Source organism: Theropithecus gelada, chromosome 14 (genome assembly GCF_003255815.1).
Source record: "Theropithecus gelada isolate Dixy chromosome 14, Tgel_1.0, whole genome shotgun sequence".
NCBI lineage: Eukaryota > Metazoa > Chordata > Mammalia > Primates > Cercopithecidae > Theropithecus > Theropithecus gelada.
Genome location: NC_037682.1, coordinates 29,909,782 through 29,921,652, shown reverse-complemented (window position 1 = coordinate 29,921,652; position 11,871 = coordinate 29,909,782). Strand labels below are relative to the sequence as shown.

The window sequence follows — 11,871 nt, the reverse complement described above, 5'->3', positions numbered from 1 at the left end:
AAAAAAAAAAAAAAAAAAAAAAAACCTGAGGAAGATGATGACCTTGAATTCTCCCCAGCCTGCCCATCAGAATCCACTTTCCCTGTCTTAAAGGGCAGACAAAAAAAAAATGACTATTTCTGGAGAACAGGATTGGGGCGGGAGATAGTCTTTTACTTTTTTACTTTATGCCATTTTGTAATATTTAAGGTTTTTATTTTTTAAGATACAGCTTTATTTATTTACTTATTTATTTCTAACAAATAAAAATTGTATGTATTTATGGTATACAACATGATGCTTTGATATACACGTACACTGTGGAATAAAATAAATCAAGCTAATTAATGTATCCATTACTTTACATACTTATCATTTTTTGGTGGTGAGAACACTGAAAATCTACTGTTCTCCCAATTTTCAAGTACACAATCCATTGCTGTCAACTCTAGTCACCATGCTGAACAATAGACCACTTGACGTTATTCCTCCTGACTACCTGAAATTTTGTATCATTTGACCCACAAGGTATAGCATTTTATTACAGATGATAGCTTTGTGGATGCCTGAATATTCTGATCACAAGCAACCAGACTCATTATTTTATTATCTTTCAAACATTTGAATTTAGAAACAGTGGTGGATGCTGTGACATGCTACCCAGATCCCTATCCCCCCACGTTCAGGACTGAACGATTCATGTGCCCAGCTGCTGGGCATGTTGATAAGTGACAGCTCTTAACTATATTCCCCCCAACCCCAACCCTGTCCTCTGTTCCAGCACAGCCCCATTCAATGGCTGGTTAATGCAGGGGTAGAAAGGCCTGACTGTTTTCCTCAATTCAGGATCATTCTGAAGGGTCATCCCTGTTCCAGAGCTCCTTGTGGGTGGGCAGGCTTTGGTGCGACTGTTTCAACCTCTCCCTCTGCCCACCCTGGTTTCCCTCATTCCTTCATGAGGATTTATGCTGAAAGCTCCTCCCAATAAACTCCATGCACACAAGTCTCCATCTCACAATCTGCTTCCTGGGACCAACCAATGTCACCTCAACCCCAGTGTATCAATATCTGTGGAAAGAATCTAAAGTTCAATGCTTTCAGACTAATAGATAATGAGTTCTCCATTTGAAATGTTAGCAATTAATTATGATCTAAAAATCAATGATCCTTCAAATGCTAAGATTCTATGATGATTTTATAAATATCTGCTGATTGATGGGATTGAGTTCCATAAAAATACTGGGAAAATAGATTCAGTCTATAATTCCATTACTCTCTATTCTTAGACATTAGTCCAATATTTATTCTTTACACTTTTTCTAGACCATGTGTTACATATAAATAGAAAAAATGATAGCTGAACCAATCCCCCAGGTACCATCAGCCACTTTTGAATATCTGAGATGTGTGTTGTTGGTTAATAACCATCCATTTCACTCTTGAACAAGTTTGTCTAATTGGGTTTTGTTCATGTTGATGTCCATGCACTTTCCTAAGAAATCTATCCAATTCCAACTGTTCTTTCTTAATTAATTTTTTTAGAGACAGGGTCTTGCTATGTTGCCCAGGTTGGAGTGCAGTGGTTATTCACAGGCATTGTGATAGTTAGCTCACTGCAGCCCCCAACTCCCAGCCTCAAGAGATCCTCTCGCCTCAGCCTTCTAAATAGCTAGGACTACAGGTGCACACCACTACGCCCAGCCCAACTGTCCTTTTAAGTAAAGATTGAGATTAAACACAATCTTCAGCAGTTAGCTTTCCATGATATCTAAGAGAGAAGAATGATTTTCTTCCTTTATCTGTTTTCTTCTACCTATCTCCCTTCGTGTACTACTCCTTCTTCCATTTAAAATTCTCTTGTTTGACATCTACAAATAGGTCCGACAATCATTTTGAATTACCTAAACTTATTCTCACTTTTTTATGGTGACACTTTCTTTTGAATGTTACATCTCCACTCAAAGAATGACTTCTTTCTGTAACAATTGTTGTCCTTCTTAAGGCAGTGCCTCTTAAATTCTTTAAGATTCTTTAAGAATTTAAGATTCTTACATTATTTTTTCTTCAGAGGCACCTGGCTATCTTGCTTTTTTTGAATGAAATTATTGAAGACACCCACTAGAACAAAAAATTAAAATTAAAAAAAGCAAAAGAAGGATCCATGAAATTTTAAGGAAATGTGGATTTATTCAAAAATATGGATAATACAAAACACAGTACAATTAGATGACAAAAAAAAAAAAACTCAGTAACAGCATAAAATCAAAACTTCTCTAAGTTTCAGTTTTTTCATCTCTAAAATGAGATAATATTCCCTAGGGGATTTTCAAGGATGAAATGAAGTCATGTATATATAGCCACATAAGCTTGGTTGATCCTATTTATATTTGTTTATGGTGATATTGAACACTGTAGATATATGTCATTGCCTCACTCTTACCAAATTCTATACTTGGTGGAGAAAGCTTTTATAATCAAAAGAGAATGAAATGCCATGGAAATTGGGATTCCCTAAGGATTGAAGGGCTTCCAAAGGGAGTCAGACCACCACCAGTGTGGACCAAGTGCTGACATTTACTGCCATCTGTTGGGTGATGAGCAAACTGTTCCACTCTTTTAAACACAGAAATTTGCTTCTGGAAGATTTCTTCCTCAATTCAAAAGGCATCCCTAGCTCATCACTGTTTGCATCTGCTGTGAAATAAACATCAGCCCCACTCATATAGAGACAAGACCAGTAGCTGTTTCAGGAAAAAGTGTAAGTTAAGTCACAACCCTAAACAGCCACACCTGAAGGCTGCAAAAGAAAAAAATAAATTCCGGGGGCTGCTATATGCTCAGCTACATTTACCACTACAAAGCACATACCCAAGGCTCAATTCAATATCCCAAAGGTTGGGACCCATGTGGTCATGCCCTGGGCTCTTTCAAAGCACTGCCTCTAGACTAGACAATGCTATTGGCTTCCTGACAACCAAACCAATAATCACAAAATAATTACCTCTCCATTAAGTACAACCTGGAGCAAAGTTAAAGAAAATAACAAGCAGTGCTTGGGTGGGGGTTGGGGGAGGGGAAGGTAGCTTGAATGATCTTTCCTTACATAGAAATGAGATTTTGAATAATTCTTCAAATCCAAAACCACTAGGCAATGGTATATACCAAGAGGATGGAACGCATGCTTTCAGTCTCTCGATAGCTTCCTTGCAGAGGTAAGGGGTCAAGCAGGTAACATGAGAAAAGCAGTCCCAGAACAGACTGTGTGCAACCTGAAAGGTATATGCCCTATCTCAAGAGACAGCCATTCCTCAACCCCAGTTAACCCCTGCCCTGCTGGCTAAGAGGTGTGGCCTAGTAACTACGGGCATGGATCCCAGAGCCAGGATGCTTAGCTTTGTCACTCACTGGCTGTAAAATCTTGGGCAATTCACCTACTCTTTCTGTGCCTCAGTTTCTATACCTGTAAAATGAGGCTAAGAGTCACTCCTGCTGCATCATATTGTTGTGGGGATTAAATACATTGATACACATTAAAGTGTTTAAAGCCATACTGGGATATAATCACTCAATAAATGGTACCAAGATAAAAGGAAAGGTTGTTTGTCATCAGATCTCCCAATTTTTAAGAGAAGCCAGAATTGGGATTTTTTTTTAAGGTAAAACATTTTTAAGTATAGGTAACAATTAAAACATGTTCAAAATCCTCTGTGAGCCTAAAAGAATATACCCATGGGCCACATACAGTCCACAGGCACCCAGTACCTCATGTCCAGTGCTGGGAAAAAGGCAAAGCGGGAGGCAGACAGATCTCAGCCTCACTTCCAACTTCATCACCAGCTCTGTGATCCTGACAGCACAGTGGCTGGGAACTTGGGATGGCAGAACCACATGACAGAAAGTCCTGTGCCAGATTACAAACAGCAAGTGACAGATGGCCCTCCTGACCAAACGTAAGAGAAAAAAGTACTCTCAGTGATATAAGTGACGCCTCTAATATAGACGGGGCATGGGGACAGCATCTCCCTCCTTGACCCCAAACACTTCATTCAAGGTCTTTAACATTGCCGTCATCTATCCTAGAGACCAGGATTGACACAGATCAAGTCCAGCCACCAAATCGAGTTCATTCTTTTCATTCCATTTTCAAGGGACAGTTCTTGCTCAGTGAGTCCATACTCTAAAGCAACTGTCGAGATTGCCAAAAACACCAAACAGCAGTTCCACAAACAGTGGTCATATCTGCTCATCCAAGTGAGACATTAAATACATGAATGAAAAATAAATAAATATCAACATCATAGAGAAACAACACTTTTTAAAAGAAAAACCAAAGCATTAAGAAAATGAGGTCTTCTTTTTAAAATTTTAAAGATCTTCCTTTCATTCTCCTTTAATACTGCGGGCCCATTGTCTTTTCTGACATCATTTAAAGACAACCAGACAGATTTATAACGAGATGCTAGTCCTTTTCTATTCTACCGACAAATATGTGGCCCATCTGCCTCCAGTCAATGATGGAGCACGTGGAGATGGAGCAATGAGATATTTTTAAACATTCCTTTAATTAATTCATTCCAAGGAGTTGGCACTTGGAGAGTTGTGGGGTGAGGGGCGGGCAGAGGGAGGAGAAAGCGAGCTCACGATCATGGTAAATAAAGAGATTTGCCATAATCTGGATTCTAAAACCCTTTCTATGCAGCATCCTGCTTGGCCCCCAACAAGCTGTTAAGGGCATGAAATCAAAAGCTGCAAGCAAGGCAGTGTCTGGTGTTTGTTAGATGTTTCTTCAGACTGAGAAGACAAGTTCTTTAAATGCAAGCAAAACTAAAATTTTATCTTCAGAATAATGCTTCTGCTTACTATTGCTAGAAGATTTAATACTATCAGTGTGTTAGTAGATGAAAATAATTGTAATAGATGATTGAAATGAAGAATAGTTTCAGCTCATGCCAAGAGGCAAGCCAGTCCAATGGGGGAAAAAATTCAATATGAGAAACAATTCGGTTTGCCTTTAAAAGGGGGGAAACCAGACATCAGGGCATTGTGTGACACAGCCATGGAGGAGGGCAGGGAGGGGAGGATTTACATTGAAATCACTCTGTGTTGAGCTTCAAATTATGAAAAAGCTTTGCAATTCTGGAACTGTAGGATTTATGGCACACTGACCCAGAAATCTCACACTTAGCTGTTAAATATATTGCTCGTTTTTTGCAGCTGAAACATCATTGCTTAAGGACTTTTCCTTGTCTGACACATCCTTTAAAGCCAAAGCCAAAGGAGACACAAAACACCTAACTGTGTTGCATGGAAGAGGAAAAGAAGTGGCCATTGATACCGATGAACAGATTTGTCTTTTGGTTTTTAATAACATGGAGTTTCCGCCTCCCAAGTTTCATCTGGATTTAGAAATTATTTCCTGAGAATTAAGCTTTCAATTACTCACAAGCGACTGTCTTAGTAAACATGAAATGGTTTTCTCATAGCTCTCCTAATATCTATTTTCCCCAAGGAGGCTGATTTCTATATTATTGAAAATGAGAAAAGAAAATTCCAGCCAAGCCTGAGGCATGCAACCTGCAAACCCCTCTAGACCACATAAGCCCCATATCTTTCACTCATTTGCCAGTAAGTCCACTCTGTGGGCTCTTCCTCCTCTGACCTCAGATTCATTCCCAAGGGGAAAAGCAAGAGGACAATGGTTATGGTTTGCTTTTATTTGCTTGAAATAATAAATTCAAGGGGTCTCCCTTGCCGGGGTTTTTCCACTGTCAGCAGATTTCTGTTTCCCTGGCTCTTTAAGTCAAACTGAAGCACAGGCCCTCATGGCTGGCCTTCGCCCTGACCCCTTGGCTCACGGGAGCTGATCAGAAGACAGATTGCCTTGGGTCTCTGACACACAGAGTGACCTAGCCACCCCCCACCTCCAAGAAGATATTTCTAAAATGCCTGCCTCTTCAGCATCTGGGCACTCCACTGTGACCCAGTCTGTAATGGACACTAGCCTGGCTGCCACCAACTACTTATAATCTCTTTCCAATTTGGGTCAGGGACCTAAAAGCCATCTCTGTAATTCTAGCCATGACAGGGAACTCAGAAACAAAGAATGCTCAACTATTAAATTCGACCTTGCTTTGCAGGAAAATATCTCCCAGAACCTGGGAACTACCAAAGTGTCCACTATTGATTTTTATAGAAACCGGATGCTAATAATCTCAATTCCAAATAATCAAAGCCCTCAGAAAACCAGACTGTGGTGGCATACGCTCTGCACAGGCAAAGACCAATGCACAGGTTACAAAGAGAATATCCTAAAAGGCAATTTGCAGGATAGGTATGCCAAAAGTTTGAGAGAAAGCCAGAAATCTGCACCAGCCATGCCCAGCACACATCATTTTCAGATGATAACCCCAAAGCTTTTCCAAGTATTGGAATCTTTCTGGAAAGATGGTATTATATTCTCTCTATATAATTTTATCCTTAAAGTCTATTTTTGTTGGACTGCCTACTTCACAGAGTTACTGGAAGAACCAAATGTGATGAGGTACACAAATGAGCTTTGAAAGTGAAGTGTTAAACAAACATAAGATGTCATTATTGCTTCTAATAATTCTTTAGAAAGTGGCAATTAACACGTTCTGCTGCTGTTAATGACATCACCAAATAGATGTGAACCAGAATGGTCAGTTTCCTATATTACCCTATTCCCCAAACATTCTGGATCAAACAGAGTTGAACTGAAAACATATACATTGAAAGCATATAACAATATTGCTATTTTTGCTTCCTTCTCAGTAATGTATGTTTCAAGGAAACAATTTCAATATTGTTAAATGGCAAAAGCCAACAAAGGAGACAGCCTGAGGAGTCTTAGTAAATTTTTCTTTACAAGGCACATTAATCAAAGATGTTAGAAGGGGCAAGAGATCTCATGAATCCACGTGAACAATTTACTAATAAAAATCCTTGACTGGATGGAGCTAGACTTCTAAAAGGCAGATCCCAGACTGTTTCTGTATCCCCCCAACTCAGAGTTCCTCACATGTGAGTTCCACCCAACAAGTGCTCAGTAAATGCTCCTGGAATAAGAGAAGAGAAGAAGAAAGGAAAGACCAGGGCTTCTGAGAATGTCACCTGCTCATCAGTTACTGCTGTTAAATAATAATGGATCATAGATCCTATATTTGTTTCCCAGCCATTCAAGTTTTTTTCAATTCTTTCATCTCTTAAGTATAAATTCCTATGATGAATCTTTTCTTAACCATACCCGGTGCAGAAGGATAGGATTAATTGGATGGGAATCTTTCTAAAATGCTGAAAATCACTTTGGCTCTATATTGAATGTCACATCATTTGACAGCTTTCATTTAGGACAAAGGTGAAATAAACATACTCAGTTTGGGGTTGTTGTCATAACTTCTCCTCTATCTGGCCATCAAAATAGGGAGTAAGCTGGATGCAGGATTTGGAAGACTAATATCATCCATCTTTTTCACAGATGTTTTCCACCCTAGCCTTCACAAGCAAGGATAAGTCTAGAAGGTCCCTGAAGGCAACCAGAAATGCTTTCATATCTTTTCTCATATAAAAGCCTTTTTAATTAAACATGGGAAGGCACTGATCTTGATCAATATGGGCTCCTACTATCTATTTCTAAAGGTCTTTTTTAGCACAAGGTACCACCCTCCTTGTACACAGGTGTCTTCCTGAAACATCTTTTTGGAGAAATAATAATCAAAAAAGTCCAAACTGCAGAATGGTTAGGGCAAAGGGAGAGACAAAATTTCATGCAATGACAAGATGCCAGATGCGTTTGGAAGGACTCTGGGGGACAGAAAAGGAAGGAATTCCTTCTCCTGGACACAGAGAGACAGTTTTAGAAATATTTTCCTTCTATTGGAGATTGCAGTCTAGAGATCTGGCTTTGGATACCAGCTCTTCACGCCTGCTTAGAGATCCATTCCCCTAAAACAAGCCTGCGGAGTTGGTAAAATGTCTTAGGAGAAACTGGAAAATGCCAACACCACCACTTGAGCCCAGAGAAGTCCCTGATATTTGCTTTTCACATAACATGGATCCTGTGATCGCTTGCAAGTGAGTAAGTGCAATTTTGGGAATTAACCAAAGGGCTGAGCTGCCCAGTCTTTTCATTGCCACTCAGGTTCTATCAAGCCCAAAAAGTTTTCTGAGAGATACTGGTCCAAGGATTCTGTTTGTGGACCTTTTCTTTGATGTGTGAGTATTCAAAGAATCCTTTTGCCCCCTGCAGCCCCTTCTGTCTCTTGCTAAAGACAGATGTCTTTAATTATCACTGTGAGGGAGCTTTCCCCATGCCAACTGCAGTCTCTCGGGAAGCAGGACACGACTCCAGACCCTCGGGCTGAATAGGGAAGCCAGTGCTATCCCCGTCCGCTGGAGTCTGGCGACTCCTGCCCTTGTCCCAGACCACACGTTTTCCCGCCTCCTCCCGGGAAGCACCCAAATCTCTTCCACCCTTCCTTAGAGCTAGCCAGGGAGATTCCGTCTTCCAGGGACAAGGAGCGATCGGAGTGGGCCCAGCATCTCCACGACGACTCTGCAAACCTGGCGTTCAAGGCCAGGCGCGCTGGTCCTTGCCCCGCCCCAAGGCCCGGTCTTGGCTCATTCATTCCGGGCCGGTCCCACCTGCAAGCCCGCGTCGGGCCTGCGGCGCCGCGCTCCAGGCGCTGCTACCCCGGTGTCTGCTCACACTGTGCCCAAACCCCTATTGTTTTGAAATCTCAAAAGTAACCTCAGGAGGATTTCTTCCTCACACTCTCAGGCCCCCAGCGCACCTTACCCTTTTAATCAAAATACAACAACCCTCCGCCTCTCGCATTTTCAAAGGATTAAGCAGCAATCTCCAGGAAAGAAAATCAATCCGGTCCCCACCATCGCATCCCCAGCCAAGCCACTGCTCCGCCACCATCTCCCAGGCCCGCCGCCGACGCCTCTCTGTCCCCATCCCGGATAGGGGCACCACCATCCCGCGCGCGACCCCGCTTTCCCGCGGGTACAGCTAAAAATCCCCTCACCCTTCCGTGGATGCCATGGTCTGGGGAACGCCCCCTCCTCTTCAGCACTATCCGGCAGCTGTGGGCGAGGGAGAGAGCGGGCGCCGGGGTGAGCGCGAAGTGCTGCCGGGAGCGGTATTTAAGAGGAGCCTCTGCCTGCCCTTCCACCCGCCTCCGGGGTAAGCCCTTTAGCGCCTCAACGGGCGCAGGAGGCTCCTGCGGGCGCTAATCCGCGTCCCGGCTCTCCACGGCGCGCGACCCGCGCTCCCCTCCGCCCGCGGGGATGGCGCTTGGCGTGAGCTCCGAGGGCTCCGAGGGTGGCTTCCCTGAGAGTGCGATGCACCCAGGGCTGCAGGAGGGCGCACGCCGGAGATGCGCCCCTGCAGCCGCTGCCACCTGTGCTTTTCTGCCGGGGCTCGCGGGTGCGGCGAGTGGCGGGAGCAGAGAGTGGTGGCAGAGGACGGTGAGCGTGCGTGCGCGTGTGCGGGTGTGTGCGCGCCGGGGGAGGCGGTGGAGGCCGCTGCGCCCTGGCTCGGCGCCGGCCGGGGAGGGATTGCAAGGTTTAGCCCCGCCGGAGCTGGGGATTTGCAGGCGATCCCTCTCTATTTTCGTCGAGAGCTGACATCACCCGCGCCGCCGCCTGGGGCAACTCCTTTAACCGCCGCCCCCCGCCCCCAACTCCAGACGCGGTCCCTCCTCTGCCATCCCTCCCCCCAGCCTCTCGCCATAAATTAGCCAAATAAGAAAAGAGGCCCCGCCGCTCGTCCGGGAAGGCTTGGGCAGCCGGTGGCAGGAGCCCAGGATCTAACGAGTCGCTATTGTTTCCCCTGAAGCCCGCGTGGCCCCGGGTCACCCCGTGAGGGGTGAAGCGCAGGCGACGGCGCGGAAACCCGGGATGCCCCTCCGTCTCCGCCTCCCTGGAGCAGCCCCTGGCGCTCCCTCCTCACTCCCCGGGGCACCCGCTTCAGCTCACACTCACCCCCAAACTCACAGGCGGGCACACCCACCCCATCCTCCCACGTCTGGGGGTCCCAGGCCCCGCGGAGTCGAGCGGCTGAAACACGCGGGTGGTGCAGCCCAAACGCGGCCCAGCTGCGCGCCCTCCCCCGCCGAAGCTCGAATAAATCTCCGGCCTTCAATTATTCAGCGAGATTAATATTAATGCAGCTCCCTGGGGGCGGCGGGCGGGGTGCAGGGGAGGCCGGGATTTTTTTTTTTTTTTTAGGCCGAGAGAGGTCGGCCTGGTGGGTGCGGGCTGAGAAGGCGCGGAGAGTTGGCCGAAGTGAGTGGCGGCGGACGCTTCTCCACCCACTCGGCGCTGCTCGCCGCCTGCTTCCGAGCCCCGGGGGCGGTGCACAGAGACAGATGGGCTTGTGTAAGGAAGAGTTCGAGCCTTCCGGATGGCTTTGCATAAAAATGACGAGACCTGTGCAGCTTTGATTATCTCTGGAACACAGCAGGAACCTAGGGTCCCGCTACCTGCCGACCCTGTGACCGCAGAGCAGGCAAAGCCTCACTTTCCTCGTCTAGACAATGGAACCCAAAAGAACTCACTTGGAGGGCCACAGGAAAATTAAACAGACTCTCTTTTACCCCAGGGTAGACGCTCTTCGGATTTGCGCTGTGCTGGACCTTGTTAAACGATGTAACGCTACTGGCCACGTGCAAACTCTCAGAGCAGGTCCTGGGGATGGTGCCAGAGGAGCCGGGGTCCCAGCAGGACGATTGGTAGTTAAATGCCGGGCGCTGATATCCGGCGCTGATACCCGAAGGCCTGAGTTCTTCACCACATTCTAGCTGAGTAACCGAGGGCAAATTCCTCCATCTCTTTTTTCATCCCACCTGTAAAATGGGACTATCTTCTCCCACTTCTCTGTGCTAAGAGAACTAAATGAAATGGAGAAGATGTGTAAAGTTCCTAAACTGGCGTCTGGCACCCAGTAAATCCTCCAAAAATGTTCAGTGCATTCTCAGAGTCCTTAGAAGATAGTTTATTGGACAAAATATCCAAGTATGAATAGACAGATGAGAAAAGTAACAAGAAAAAGAGGGAAAACACATTAATAGAATTTAAAAAATAAATCTCAGCTCACCTCCTTCCTTTACTATCCTTTACAAAATCTGAATCCAAACGTCTTCCTCCATCCATGCCTTTCTCCATCTCTCCCCTCCCCTCTTCTCTCTCAATCCTGTCTGCACCATTAGAATAATCATCTGTATCTTACTCATCCTAGGGTCCTTCAGAACTACTCTAACTTTGCATTTTCTTTGTTTAAAAAAAAAAAATACCATAAGCATCCTTCATCTTAGGGCATTTGACTTTGGGTACTCTCCTCTTCCAAAAAATTATTGTTTACCCTGATAAATGTGTTTAAAAATAATTTGTAGATGAAAAGCTACCTTCTTTCACTTTGGTATTATGTTTGACACTCTCTCCTCTTAAGCCCCGTCAAGGGTAAGTGTGTGGCTTTGTATCTGAAGTTGTCACATATACAAACTTTACAGTCTAATTGTCTAACTTTACAATTTAGGCATTTTATTTCCCTTTCTGCTGAGGTGGCAACTGGAAAAGAAGCCATCTCCATCTCTCCCAGGCCTAGATATTAATAATCCCAGGGGCACTACTCTGCTATTAGCACCCCCCTTAACATGAACATGAATGAACTACTCCATCACAATCCCTCAGTCTCTACACACAGGCTTTGGGGGCTGAGCTGTGCCATTCATTCATACTCACTGACAAGAGCAAGGCACCTGGTGGTACATAAATACAAGGTAAAAAGGAAACAGAAAAAGGGATGGAGTTGTTTTCACCTTTTTAAACATTCAATTTAAAAACTCTTCATTATGTTTTCAATGCTCA

The 11,871-nt window shown here is 44.7% G+C and overlaps 1 protein-coding gene across 2 annotated transcripts in view; it reads right to left on the bottom strand.

Annotated features, from left to right (window-relative positions):
* SLC1A2 (solute carrier family 1 member 2) overlaps nt 1-10,143 on the bottom strand; it is a 164,306-nt gene extending 154,163 nt beyond the window's left edge. The window contains exon 1 of one of the 2 annotated variants that reach the window (XM_025355220.1): nt 9,988-10,143. Coding sequence is in view for 1 of the 2 variants with exons in the window: in XM_025355219.1 (XP_025211004.1) it covers nt 9,030-9,046 (17 nt within the window). In the remaining variant the exon portion in view is untranslated. Of the gene's footprint in view, nt 1-9,029; nt 9,551-9,987 lie in introns of those variants that run through there. The other variant, XM_025355219.1, reaches the window with a different exon arrangement.
* Between the last annotated feature and the right edge of the window lie 1,728 nt (nt 10,144-11,871).